The following is a 14,673-nucleotide window of genomic DNA, read 5'->3' as shown; positions in this document are numbered from 1 at the left end:
TTACTGTTTGCAGTTAAAATACAAATCTGCTTTTCACTAACAGCGCGCTTGATTCATGATAGCCTGGAAGTCTCTACTGCGTTCATACTCGTAAATAAGGGTTGGTTTTTCAGTTAATAGTTAATATATTCGCAAGCAGAAAGCCATCAATTAGGTAATATAACACGTGACCATTCAGGCTCCACATTTAATCCCCAAGCCTGTAATATCTTTCTTGAGATATTACTTTTGATACTACATTAAATATATATAAATATAAAAATATATTATGATGCTTCAAATGAATTAACATCGTATTTTTTTTTAAAACCTGTTTGTATCGTTCCAAGTAACTAAATATATTTATGTATAGTAAGTAACTAAATATATGTACATTGTTTTAACTTAAAATGTAATTAATGTGCTCCAAAATATTTTTTCAAAATATATATGGTAGATACTACACATAGGTAGGTAGGTACTCATAACAATTTAGAGAGATTAAGTTTTTGTCTGCCTCCGTGGTGTAATGGTTAGCGTGTTAAGGTACCGTGCTGGAGGTCCCTGGTTCGATTCCCAGGGGGGGGATGAAAATAAATATTAGTGATTTTACACTCTAATATTTATTTTATATTACCCTGGACTGGTCACTGAAGCGCAGGAGTGATCACCTTGCCTTCATGTAAGTAACGATCAAAATAACAATGCGTCAATACGATGCAGTGCCCTGTGCACCGTTTCGGTACGTATAAGGTTCAGAACAAAGTTTTACGTTTTACAAAAGTCCTTTTGAAAAATTCGGTTTTTATTATTATTGTGTTAGAATATCTACCTATGCTGTATTTGATTGATGTTTTGTGTTTATGTATTTAATGTTAAAATCTATAGATTAACGTGTTTTTAAGGTAAAAAATATTATTGTGAATGAATGTGAGAATCTAAATATTTTTTTATATTTTATACAATAACCTATTTTTTTTCAACCATAGTAGAGTTATCATACATAACAAAAAATCTAAAATGGTGCCCGCCATCATAAAGTAATTATTTTACACATTTTATAAAACAATCGAAAATATGTTTATGTTCGTTTCATGGGGGAGAGAAAAGTATACTGCTCAAGTCAGTCTGAGTAAAGTTCTCAATCTGTGAGTCAAGAATACAGGTGGACCATGAGACCATGAGCACCAAAAAATAGAGACATTTGAAGCATCCGCTGTATCGGACAGAAGATGCTAAGTAATATATAATTGTTGCAAGTTCCATCGCGCACGCACAAATCTAAACCGTTATTTAACAACAACAAAAAATACTGAATAGTAAATGTAAAATATTTTGAGTATTTGTAAATTCCACTATGATATGAAAGTGATATTTTCCAGTAGTCTTATTTTCAAATAGATGGCGTTATTAGCTGAAAGTTTGTTTAGTAAGGGCGTTTGTGCCCTACACGGAATTTTACCGTCCGGCACTTCAGTTAACGTGATAAAACGATGATTGGCTTGGATTGGTTTTTGCTTTTGTCCATCTTTCTTCGGATCGGTACTTTTGATCGGTGCATGAATACGTAAATTCGATCACGCTAAACTGTCGTAGTCGCTTTTATTTTTCAAAACTGGACTGCCGGACGGTAAAATTCCGTGTAGTGCACAAGCGGCTTAACGGTCTAAGTTTAAATGTACGGTTTGCCCAAATATATGAGTTGTAATCATTATCATGATGGAAACATTGCATCTTGTCAAGTCTCATTATAACATTTTGTATAAGTATCCTAAGTAACCAATTTCACAAATCAGTACAAATAAGGACCCGGGATGTATGGTAACAGCATATTCACAATTTGTCTCAGATTGGGATCGAAATTCAGAACGTGAATCATGTAACTACTGTATTTCCAGTTTCTGAAGAAAAATTTTATCACATACAATCTCAACACAAAATGTTTTCCTTTATGAATGTGATCGTGTATTCAAAATTTATTATAAAATGTATGTTCGGTGTTATAATTCATATCAAAATATGATGTAATCTTGTCATTTAATGTAAACAGCTTCCATGTCAATAAATACAAACTCCAAATGTGTTACTTTTATTTCAATTTTAGCTTTAACAGTTACACCAAATCTTGACTGGGAAAAACACTCATTAAAAGTGATGCACTAACATTCAGATTTAAATTTTTTACCTTTAAAATATAGAAACAATAAAAACTTATTCATTTGTTAACAAAGTTATTACATTAGTTTTTATGCATTTATATATTTATTTAAGTCAGATTCAAATTACTGTGCTGACGTACGTTGCTGACCCCCGGTCTAGTGTGGTCTATAGTTTATTGTCGATTAAGTAATTGTCTGCCAGCACACGCAAGTTTCTCCGGCATTGTTTGCTGCCCTTTTGTCCTCCCGGAATTCTAAATGGTCGAATCCCAAGCAAAAACTGCGTACTAAGGTAAAAATAAAAATAAACAACTGCATCGTTTAACAGCCAATTCATACAGTCGTATTTACATAATTAGAAAATATTCCGCGAAATATTTTTCGATGAGAGGCATTCATTCGGAATTTTAAAAGAGAAAAACGAAACCAAAATGCCCGCTTACAAAGAGGCTAACGGACGCTGACACGATAATAGTGATTTTCCAGTAGGTACCTAAGTAGTACCTACAATATTTGACGTATGGCAATGTATAGTCTCTGGTACAACAACAAAATTACTTGTCTATGGTACAATCTGACGCGTAAAGTGGTTTGAGTTGCTAATTTTGCTTTTACTTCGTTTTACTAAATGTAAACAAAATTTAGGTCTTGTTAAAAGCTCATGCCATGGGTTCTTGCACTTCGTGTGATTTAAATCTCTTAATTTTTACTTGAAATCTTTCATAGCTCCTTTAATTTTTCACAATCTGTGTTTAATTTTAAGGTTAGTGCAATAATATCGTATTTTATTTATAATGCTGGAAAGCAAAAGCTGTTATTTTTGCTTCTACCTAATAGTATTTTTTTCTGGTTTTATGATTTTATTAAATGTTTTGTCAACATAATACAGCTATTTTTTTCTTTTATTACAAAATATGTTTCTTATCTCGTTTATATTTCATTATGTAAGTAATCCTCCATTATTTGATTTAACTTAATGCATTAAATATTTTAAACACTCAATGTCGGAAACCTTTGTTCGCCTGTAAGGCACACAGCTGAACATATGTTTTTTCTGGTTCATGGCAACTACCCAATAAAGGGATATTTCTGCCAGTGTCAAGTCTGTACTTGAGTGTGTAGTACAATTCCAGTCTGCATTATATTATTAACAAAGATGTATTTTTTTGTTGCGAGAGGTCGCAGTAAATAAACCTCAGACTAAATAACATCAAGATAAAATATTTGGTAAGAGATACATAAGTATGTAAATAATGGTTTAAGTCGAATTTCGACTTTTGTATTGAATTTTTTTGATTGGCACACATATTCGCATGATTTTACTTCTTTTCCTCAAATAAAAATTAGCATTACAGTAAAAATCATAATATCCAACTTGCGGCAAAATTCTCTAGTGACTAAACGTTAGGTGAATGTTGATCTTTCAAAATATTTATAGTCATATAGTCATGTGTTTAAAACTTTTCAATAAAAATTCTTTAACTGCATTTAAAAAAATGCTGTTTTAATATAGAAAAATGTATTGCTTAGTGCAAGACAAAAATAAAAATATTTCAAATCGAAATGCATTATACGAGGGTTTAAAATTTCACTTGCGCTCTACTAAAAATAAGTAAATAGAACGCTTATAAGTGTCTCCCACTCTCTACCAACAGTATGTAAAAGACGCTTTTAAGCGTTTCCCGCAAACAATGTGCTATTAAAAGATTATTTACAAATGACCAACTCTTAGGTTTCATAATTAGTTTATGAAGCAATATACAATTTTATCATTGTTATTGTAAAAAATATTGTTTAAGCTTTATGAATCAATGTTTATTTAAATTCTTCCATATATTTGACAAAATTGAATAGTTAAACGATTCTGTTCCAACTGCCTGATAATGTGGCGACGGACATCTGATGTTCTACACTTCTGTTAATCAAAAAACTGTCTTTACTAAGAAATATTACAAAGCTGTTCCGACTGCGAAGGGACAATTTTTTGTGTTGTTGTTCATTTATTATTAATGCAACACTATTGGCCCTCACAACACCTTCCTAAATCTAGGTGATATTTGTCTCATTAATGAAATAAAAGAAAAGAATGTAAGGCTGAACAAGGGATAATTGCAAAGATTAAGAAGAGTTCTTTAAGGTGTTATAGACATGTGAAGTGAATGGATAACGAGAAAATGACTAAGCAAATACATTTGGCGAATGTGAGGGAGAGAACAGAACGAGGAAGGCCAAAAAAGACTTGGCACGATCAGATCAATCAATACCTAAAATCTGGTGGTGTCAAAAGTCTGCATAATCAGAGGGCATGTATGACTAGATGTATGGATGTGAAAGAAGCGTGGAGTGTATGCCAGGACAGAAGAGTGTGGCGTTCCATCCTCTCTGCCTAGCCCTGCAGGGAACAGCGTGATGGTGCAGTAGTTAGTATATATGTAATGTACATCTTGCCTATTATTTTGATGTTCTATGAATTTTGTTTTTCAGTCATATTTATTCTGAATTAAATTTTTAATAGCCTATATTTGTGATGATCAAAAGATCCTCTTTAAAAATATAATATTTTTCATCTGTGAGGTACATGAATGATGAAAAACAATAAATATATCAACTTTCGCATTTTAATTCATGTCCCAGCAAAATTCTAATGATTTATTATAAATTCGATTCCAGGCAATACACAAGATGGCAATCCCGTGGAATAGTAAACGCCATGTTTTATCTGACTTGGATCAACTTTGTGATTTTAATCCACACCGAGACAAAAAATCTTCCATTAATATTAAATTGCTAACAATGGAGGAAATTCCTCCACCACCTCCAAGGAATGGTAATAATTCATATAATGTCAAACTTCTGTACTTAAAAAAGTTCCTTTTATATTTCATTTGTACTAAAGAATATTAATTGATATATCAATTAATATTCCTACCTAAAATCTTATCATATTTCACATACATTTAAATATTATCTTATCACATACCTATTATGTGCATGTTAAGAATATCGCTCACTTTCAAGAACGTCATAAATCAAAAAACTTGATTTTTCAGGAGAACGTTTTTAAAGTTTAAAAATATAATACAATGTATTAAAAATAAATATCAAGCCACTTATTGAACTTTTTACTGTGCAACAGATCTTTTTAGGTGAAACCTGAAGGTTTTTTCTCCATTTGAAAAATATTTAGTATTTTTAAAAAAATAATTAAACAATACATTTTCTTAAAAATCCAAAAACTATGCCGCTATTGCTGGGATATAGTACATTTTCTGGGCATTCTGAAAACATGCTCTACTGAAAATGTAAAATTTTTGATTTATGACGTTCTTGAAAGGAGTGAGCGATATATTATAAATTCTTCAATTCTCTGGTTCTTAGAATAAACATAATGCTGACTGTTGTGATAGAAGTACTATGCATCTGGAATTTCAAAATTTATTTTAAAAAACAATGTATAGCGGCTTTTCAATCAGAATTAGGTTTGAAAAATCTCGGGAAAAACTTTTTAAAATGCATATTATGCTGAACATATTAAAGTAATGCATTTTTGACACTTCAGAATAGTGATCAGTAGTAAAATTTAACCTTAAGTAACATTTAAAGACAGAACAAGGTTTTGCATTAAATAAAAATAAATTTCACTAATGCTGTCTTATTGTCTAGCTAAAGCAAAACAATTCACAGTATGTAACTGATAAAAAAAATATATATACTTTAAAATCAACAATGTAACAAAATGAAGAAAAAAAATTCTCTTCTTACACTGCACCAGTTATGGAGAAGTAGAAATCGACAAATGAAATATTTCAGCTTTGTCCAATGTTGCCCAAAGTTTTCCAGATTTATTAAAGGTAGGTACTTTAATATTCTGTTTAAATTCCTTATCGATTTCCAAAAAAAAAGGTAAATAAATAAAAAGTTCTTACTTAGTATCTACAAAATTTTGCAACAATAATTTTTATTTAAACATGCATAGAATTTTTCTTAAAACTTTGACAGTTATTTCAGTTTTTGATTTTTTTAAAGTTATTAAATTTAAATGATGCTGAAATGTCTCAAGATGCGTCGTTGCCTCCAGGTTAGATAGTTCCTTATGTGTTTAGTTACATGTGCCAACTAAGACTATGTTTACCATTTAAATATGTATATTTCTTTTAGATGACAATTACCTACCGTATGATATAGATTTGACTGCTGATGAAGACACGAATATTACCAAACCAAATTTAGATTTTATTACTACAATGCTAAGGAATGTAAGTATATTTCTTTGTTTCAACCATTGCATGTTATATTCCAACACTGATAAACCTTTTTTTTATGAGATGAGGAATTTGCAAAACAGGTATACACATTCATTCGTAGGTACCTACCTATTCAGGAGTTATGTGAATTAACATTAACCTTTCGCTTACGGTGCTCAAAACTTCCGCATGCATCGGTGATATGTATTTTGAATACCAAATAAAAATGCGGTTTAAAAACGGGAAAAATTTAAATATTTCTGAAAGCTTTTATCGATTATAGTTGAAGTTGGAATATAACAATTTTGTAATGTTAGCTCTGGTAAGTATCTGGCGAAACAATTGTCACAAAATTGATTTTTATATGTTTTTTAACTATAAAATACAACTTAGTAGTCTCAAAACATCAGTGTTTGATTTAACATGTAATACATAAATTTTTTTTTTCATCTAACTGCTTACTCAGATTAAACCAATATCAAATGTCGGTTAAACTCCTGTGGCCCTCAGTGCCCCAAATGTGTTATGGGTATGACATTGCCCTATGTGCATTTCTTATAATATATATTTTGCGTATACAGTTTTTTGGTAATTATTGTTTATTAAGCATTGCTGTCGTATTATTCATTATTATTATTTTTTGGTTAACGCCTAACTAAACATCAATGAGATATGTTATATATGTATTTATATATATATATAAATATATATATATATATATATATATGTATTTATGTATATATATATATATATATATATATATATATATATATATATATATATATATATATATATATATATATATATATATATATATATATATGTATATATATATATGTATATATATATATATATGTATATATATATATATATATATATATATATATATATATATATATATATATATATATATATATATATATAAATAAACGATTGTGTGTTCTTCTCATAATAAATGATATTTTATATTTTTAGGCAGCTCCTAATTACTCCAATGATAAAATAGAAGAGGCATTTGGATATCAGGGTCTCTTACTAGATAGAACTATGGAGTTAAGTGCTGATAAACAGTCCCATCTCAAAGCCGAAAATGTTAACATTAATTTAGATAATTCACAAACAACACTCAATCCAGAATCGGCAGAATTTATTCCTACTGCAGTTCTGACTACTGATGCACCTTCCGAGTCCAAAATTCCTAGCGCCACTCTGACAGAAATTGCTTCCCAAGTAAACAATATATCTGAGGATGTCCAAGCAATGGACCTCGACACTGCAAATGAATCTATTTATTCCCTCGAATCTGTCTCAGAATCCAGTTCCCCTGTTCCTAATGAAGCTGAAAGGAAAAGTGTTCCCGTTAGCGAACCAGTAGCACATTCTTCCGCATTAAACAGGAAAATGAAAAGAAATTGCATGATGCAAAGTATGTTTGAACGCTTCTTGCACGGGGAACCGCAAACAGTTCTAGAAAACGTAAAGGTGAGTGATCATTTTTTGTCTTTGATGGGTGTTCAGAAACAACCAGAAAAGGAGGTTGCTCCACAAAAAGGTTCCCCCTCCCCCACCCGAGTCAAGAAACCAGAGAAAAAAATTGTAGAGTTACACCAAGTGACGGATGAATCTTCGGAAGATAGCAACGATTCACTGTTACAATTTAGGAGACAAATACGTCAGAATGCAACTCTTCATCACTCCAATGAAGATCCCGGTTCGTCCCACAGTTCACGTAGAATAATAAGTGCAAGTGCCAAGAACAAAGTATTAGATTGGTTATCTTCGGATTCGACGAATGTTACGTGCCCCAAAAATGTAACCGATATTGCGGAACCAAAACCTATCACATTCGGTTTTGATTCGTTTACTTTTAAAACTGGAAATAAAACTGAAAAGAAGAATGCAGACAGATTAGAACCAAAAGTGTCTGAGAATGAATCCAACTGGAGATTAGAAGCCAGAGAAACAACCTCCGCACCACCACCCATAACGCCTAAGAAGTCTCAAGTATTAGACCCGCAGAAAGCCAAATACGCAACCAAGGAACTTTCTGTTGAAGAGGTTTACCAAAATCTTGTAGCCAACCAAGCTCAAAACAGAACTAAACTGCTTGGCAGTACCAAGAATGTACAATCAACTCCAGCAATTTCTTCTGGCTCCAACACATTATGGGATAACATAGAACATCAATTAAATAATAAGAAGAAAAAGAAATAAAATTTATAACCATTCGTTAAATTAAATTCCTTTTTGTCTTAAGTTCTATTGCAATATGTTATTATTTTTATTTCTAGATTTACATGTGAAATACTTCACATTTTCAATAAAAAAATACATAAACTACTCTTCCAAAAAGGTAAAAAATCTTGCAATGTCAATGATTTCATTATATTCATGTTTAATTGTTGGCCAAAAATATTTATGAATTCAGCTTTTTTATATTGGCTATATTTTTCATTATTTCTAATTCTTTGTAGGTTACAGTTTTTATACTTATGTTGTGATTTTAATAATACTGGTTAACCTACTGATTCCGCTAGGTTATTAAACAGTTAGTAGATTTAAGCATTCAAGTGATAAAGTGATGAAAAGGGGTGTTTTATTATTTTACTAATTTATTGAACTTGCATTATTGTTCAAAATCCTGTGATTAAAAAAAAACTTAAAGTTGTTTGGTGATTTTGAAAACGCTTGTAAGAGAATATTTTAGAAAAATAAAATAAAAAATGCTAATGTTACGTTTTTATCTTCTTGTCACTAAAGTAGGTTCCATTTAGCAAGATGCAGTCTGTTTGTCAAAGTTTGTTACTTAAATAAACACCTTGCTACTTCATAAATCGCTTTCACTAGACAGCGATTACTTCATTAATTTTACAAATATAAAAAAGTTTTTGGTCAATCTTATTTGCAAAAGTAAAAAATACTAAGACTTACAATGCTATTGCATTTCTCAAATGTTTTTTTTTTCAAAGTTTTAAAATAAAATCACAATTCTTCTATTTCCTACTTTATAATTTTTATACTTTTAAGGGGAATTCATCTTTAGTATCTTCATATTTCATTATTTTTACAAAGCCCAAAATAATTCAAATTAGATTTTTAAAAAAGCCAATAATATGAAATTTCATGAAAAAAATAAAACATTTAAAAATAATGAAGTGTGATATGAACAAAGCAATCAAAGTTTTACAAAAAAAAATCGCTTTCAATGATATTGTCCTGTAATTAATTACGTTATGACGATTTATATATTTCCTACTTTTTTTAAATTTTTATACTTTTTAGGTGAATTCACCTTTAGTATCTTCATATTTCATTATTTTTACAACCCCAAAATAATTCTAATTAGATTTTAAAAAGGCAATATTGTGAAATTTCAGGAAAAAAAAACATTTAATAATAATGAAATATGAATAGACAAATGGAAAACATATCATGTACTCTGCTTAATCTGTAAAGTAGTCAACTCCACAGATGGAAAAAAACAGATATTGAGCTTTTGTTAGCTAAATTGTGTCCAAGTGCCATTTTACGGATTAAATCAATAATATTGTGTAAAGAGTAATGGTTGATTCCTAATGATAATGAGATTATTTTTACAGCATTGACAGCTCTTTGAATGAGTTAACCACTAGAAATATCTATGTGCATCTATTGATCCACATTTACACATTCGCAAGTGACGAGGCAATTACGAATATGTGTGCGTAAATCCAGTATTACATATAGTGTTTCAAAATGTACATTGTAAAGTTGAACCATTATGTATCCAAGCATATTACAATCTGAACAAATTTATCATGTTTAAATATTGTATAATGTATAATAATATGTCAATGTACAATATGATAATGTAGTAATGGTCAAATTGATTACTGAACACTACATATTTTATTGTGATAATGTTTAATGTATGAAATATAGATTGCCTTTTGAAGATTGATTAAAATATATTCTATGTTACGTATTTTTCGTACATTTGTATCTTTTATTTGTCCACATGTAAATACCCCACATATTAAAAAAATTATCATCAAAGAAACAATACAGAGGTTTTAAGAAAAAGTTTTGTTTAGGAAAAAAAAACAAAGCAAACTTGACCTATTCCAAAAAGAAATACAGTGAAACCTCTATCTATCGTTTTTAAAGGGACCTTTTAAAATAAACTATGAATGCGGGATTAAGAGGTCAATACGCAAATAGATACGACCGAGTAAAGGTACCGTCCTCACAATCTGCATAACCATTTGTAGGCTAAAATTCTAAGAGGAATACATGTTTCAGATGCAAGTGTATTTATTTAAAAAAAATACAAACCTGAATGGAATTTAAAAATTACTTTTATTTTTTAACTGTTTTACTTTCGTAAGTCAATAGTATATTTTCGGCTTTGCAAATAGTATTTTTTTCAGCATCGGTTATTGAATGTGCGTTGTAGAAAGTTTTCTTTCAAAGATTGTGCACGCTTCTGGAAATGCAGGTACAGGCAGCGGCTCCTTTTCATCAATATTGACCTCTCCTGCTATCGGTTACACAAGCTTTCGATAGTTTCTATCCCATATGTTGCCGTTGAATGTAAGAAAATTGGAAATAATGTAAAAAAACAGACAAAATGTATCAAATATGCAGCTCAATTTGAATGATAAATGCGGTAAATGGTGATAGAGAAACGATCGATTCGATTTAGTTTAGTATGAAATTGAGTCGGGATAGAAGAAATAAACGACACATCCGGGAAAACGATTATTCGAGGAACGATAGATAGAGGTTTCACTGTATATACAAACCTTTATGACCACATAATAAATAATGAATATAAATTTATTGTAACTGCAGACGGTTGGATAATATATCCAAAATTAAACACGGTTATTGGATTAAATTCTACTTTTATTTACATATGCATATGATAATATGTGACGCGTTTTGTCTTATTAAGATATTATCGTATTGCTTGGGTCGCACAGTTTACACCCGCGCTGCGCAAGCGGGTTGCCTGCAAGACATCGGACCTCCCCCTAAGATATTATCAAACACTATTAACGTGAAACGCATCACATATTAACATATATATGTAAATGAAAGTAGAATTCAATCCAATAACCGTGTTTAATTTTGGATATATTGCTTAACAATGGATATAAATACACCAGAAACATAATCAAATTCGAAGTACTGAATACTTGAAATTTACAATTTAACACCCCACTCTTTCACTACTTAGTTCCCGCTTACTACCATTGAAAGCAGCAGAGAACATAATTCTACAAAATTACAAACAAGTATGTAATGGAAAATATGATTTAGGCTGAGAAATAATTTTTATTTTATTTTTTTCAAAACATTACATACATAAGTAATATATACTCGTTGATATAATATTCCCGATGAGTAATTTCTATTTCTCATTTTGGCACATGGGATTAAGGTTAACAAGACTGGAACACAAATAATAAAGTACCGTAGTGGGTACATTACACCATGGGTACATTGCACCATGGGTAATACTTTGCACCACCTTCTGTAAAGAAATTGTGGAACTGGTCATCTCGGATACATGTCATTTTTAATTCTTCATTAGAAAACTATCATACTGATATTTCAAATACATCCATATTTCTTAATTGTTAAAACTTGTGACTTATCCTTCTTCAGTTTTTATGTCCTTCATTCGAGTGAATCAAATAACTATTCTTTCACAGATATATGATGTGTCTAGATAGTCAAATGCTTAATTTAATTATGACAGCAATTGACAAATGAAGGTTTGCATTTAAAAAATGTACAAACATTTTTAATAGTTTTGATAAGCGCTCTATCCTGCTGTAGGAGAAAATGTATCGAAGAATGGCTTCTCTACAGAAAATTTAAAAAACTAGTTAACCAAATAACTTAAAGAAATACATTTTAATTGTGATTTAAAGTTACACTGATTTAGCCTATTTGACAGTAGCTTTGAATTTCTAAAATACAGTAAACCCCCCATAACGTTGAGATAGGTACCCCGTTTATCAATGGGAACGTTGTGGGAGGTTAATGTTTTTAAATTGTGTATTAAATGTCTCATTACAGTCTTTTACGCTGATTGATTTTCTTAATTAACCACTTCCCTCTGATAATGCGGTACCTATTTCAACGTTATAGGGGGTTTTACTGTACATCTCAATCGTATAATGATAAGAGTAGGGTTGTGGTTAGTGTTTCGACCTTTGAGTCAAAAGCTCTAAGTTCGACATCCCGTTATGTCAAAGCTTGATTTCTATGTTTAAGCACAAGTTACGGAGGCTTACCTAAAAATAGTTTTGAATTAAAATATTGGTGTATATCACAATTTGATTTTTCTAAAATAATATTTGTTTACATTTTCAAAACAAATGCAATTTCAAAATGTTCGACGTTACACCGGTAGAGTGCAACCGTCATTGGATATCGTTTTTAGCGTTTTTGCGAGACTAACGACATCTGTCAAACAAACAGCATAATATTTTCAAACAACTTATCCGTGTTTTGCACCTTTTTTAGATCGCGTTAACTCGCATGTGGTTGGTTATTTAGTTAGTAGGATATATACAATTCAAAACTTTCTTCCTCCGTACTCGCTTCGGCAGTACATATACTAAAATTGGAACGATACAGAGAAGATTAGCATGGCCCCTGCGCAAGGATGACACGCAAAATCGTGAAGCGTTCCACATTTTTTGGACCTTTTTCCGTTACATTCAAATGTTTGAAATTATTACTTTTTTGTTATCACAATAATACTTGAGTACCTACTTGTAACATTTAAGTTTATAGAATAACGAACGACGAACAATTTTATTTTGTACCATCATATTTTCTATGAAACAAATTCATTCACTAATATATCAAATAAAAATCTCTATATCTTATAAATTGAAATCTAAAAGATTATGAAAATATTTATTTGACAAAAATATACTACCCAATGGAGGATTTGAGAGCCGTTAACTTTTATTTCATGTTTAATGTTTTTTTAATATGAGTTTCATTTTTTTTAAACTGTACTTTTAAAAAACCCTTGGCCTTTAGGAGATTTTGGAACAGGTAGATGATTTCATATATTTGGGTAGTATGTTTTCTAGGGATGGAAAGATTGATAAAGACATAGAAAGGAGAGTGAATGCTGGGAACAGAGTGAATGGTGCACTAAAATCAGTTTTAGCAAATAAAAATCTATCAGCGGAAGCTAAACTGGCAGTACACAATGGAGTTCTGGTTCCAACCCTTATGTATGGAAGTGAAGCATGGAGTTGGCAAAAGAAGGATGAAAGCAGACTGAATGCAGTCGAAATGCGATCCCTCAGACGAATGTGTGGCAAAACGATGTTTGATAGATGTTCGAATGATGAAATAAGGAAAGAATGTAAGGCTGAGATAAGCATTATCGATAAAATTAAGAAAGGTGTGTTGAGATGGTTTGGACATGTGGAGCGTATGAGTGAAGAAAGAACGGTTAAACAAATTTATGGGGCGAATGTAGCTGGAAAAAGAAGCAGAGGACGACCGAGGAAAACTTGGCACAATCAGGTATGTCAAATACTTGAAAGCGGCCGGGTCAGGAGTCGTAATAATCGTCGGGTATGTATGAGGAGATGCATGAATGTAGAAGAGGCAAAGAATGTTTGCAAAGACAGAGTGGTGTGGCGTTCGAAGTGGCGTGATGGTTAGTTAGTTAGTTAGTTATCTTATTCATTGCCTTAAATAACAAATATTCTGTAGCCATGCCATTAAATTTTGATCCATTTTCAGCAGATATTCACAAAATTTCTCCCGAATCCTTCGAGGGGCCATGATTTGCGCACCGCTCCAACAATTCCTATCTATAAAATCTTGTACTAGCTCACTCTGTAGTTTAAAATGGGATAAGTAAATAAAGCTGGTAATCTTGCATGTTTGCCTTTAATGACAAGTATGTGACAATTATTTAACCAGTTATAAATATGTACCATAATCGTTATGATCCAATGTATTGTAAACTGCCATAAAGGGCCTACCTGATAACATGATTTTATACTACAATCATAATTATGAGGACCAGCACTCAAAATGAAACTATTTACGTACCGGAATAAAATTTAAGGAATTTAACTAACTGACTAACCATCACGCCAATTCACCGCAGGGGTAGGCAGAGAGAATAGAACGCCACACCACTCTGTCTTTGGAAACATTCTTCGCTTCTTCCACGTTCATGCATCTCCTCATACATACCCACCGATTATAACGACTCCTAACCTGACCACTTTCAAGTATTTGGCATACCTGATCGTGCC

General features: G+C 31.2%; 1 protein-coding gene and 1 non-coding gene across 4 annotated transcripts; both read left to right on the top strand.

Moving 5' to 3' along the window:
- The first annotated feature begins 2,694 nt into the window (after positions 1–2,694).
- Positions 2,695–10,357, top strand: LOC148301252 (uncharacterized). 3 transcript variants are annotated; one of them, XM_088273546.1, is made up of 4 exons: positions 2,695–2,901; positions 4,809–4,965; positions 6,297–6,394; positions 7,358–10,357. In XM_088273546.1, the coding sequence occupies exons 2-4, from the start codon at positions 4,821–4,823 to the stop codon at positions 8,594–8,596; spliced, it is 1,482 nt and encodes a 493-aa protein (XP_088129672.1). In that variant the 5' UTR covers positions 2,695–2,901; positions 4,809–4,820; the 3' UTR covers positions 8,597–10,357. The 3 variants fall into 3 exon arrangements, with proteins under 3 accessions (XP_088129672.1, XP_088129673.1, XP_088129671.1); XM_088273547.1 differs by having other exon boundaries at positions 2,695–3,365; XM_088273545.1 differs by having other exon boundaries at positions 2,695–3,082; positions 7,358–10,351.
- Positions 10,358–12,971: 2,614 nt separating this feature from the next.
- On the top strand, positions 12,972–13,078 carry LOC148301251 (U6 spliceosomal RNA). Its single transcript, XR_015838834.1, has one exon. It is a non-coding gene; the product is annotated as a U6 spliceosomal RNA (small nuclear RNA).
- Positions 13,079–14,673: the final 1,595 nt, after the last annotated feature.

The sequence above is a fragment of the Brachycentrus maculatus genome, unplaced genomic scaffold (assembly GCF_059751285.1).
Source record: "Brachycentrus maculatus isolate JH-2025_06_01 unplaced genomic scaffold, ASM5975128v1 h1tg000589l, whole genome shotgun sequence".
NCBI lineage: Eukaryota > Metazoa > Arthropoda > Insecta > Trichoptera > Brachycentridae > Brachycentrus > Brachycentrus maculatus.
Note: the sequence above shows the minus strand (reverse complement) of the source record. Positions and strands in the feature narration are given on the sequence as shown.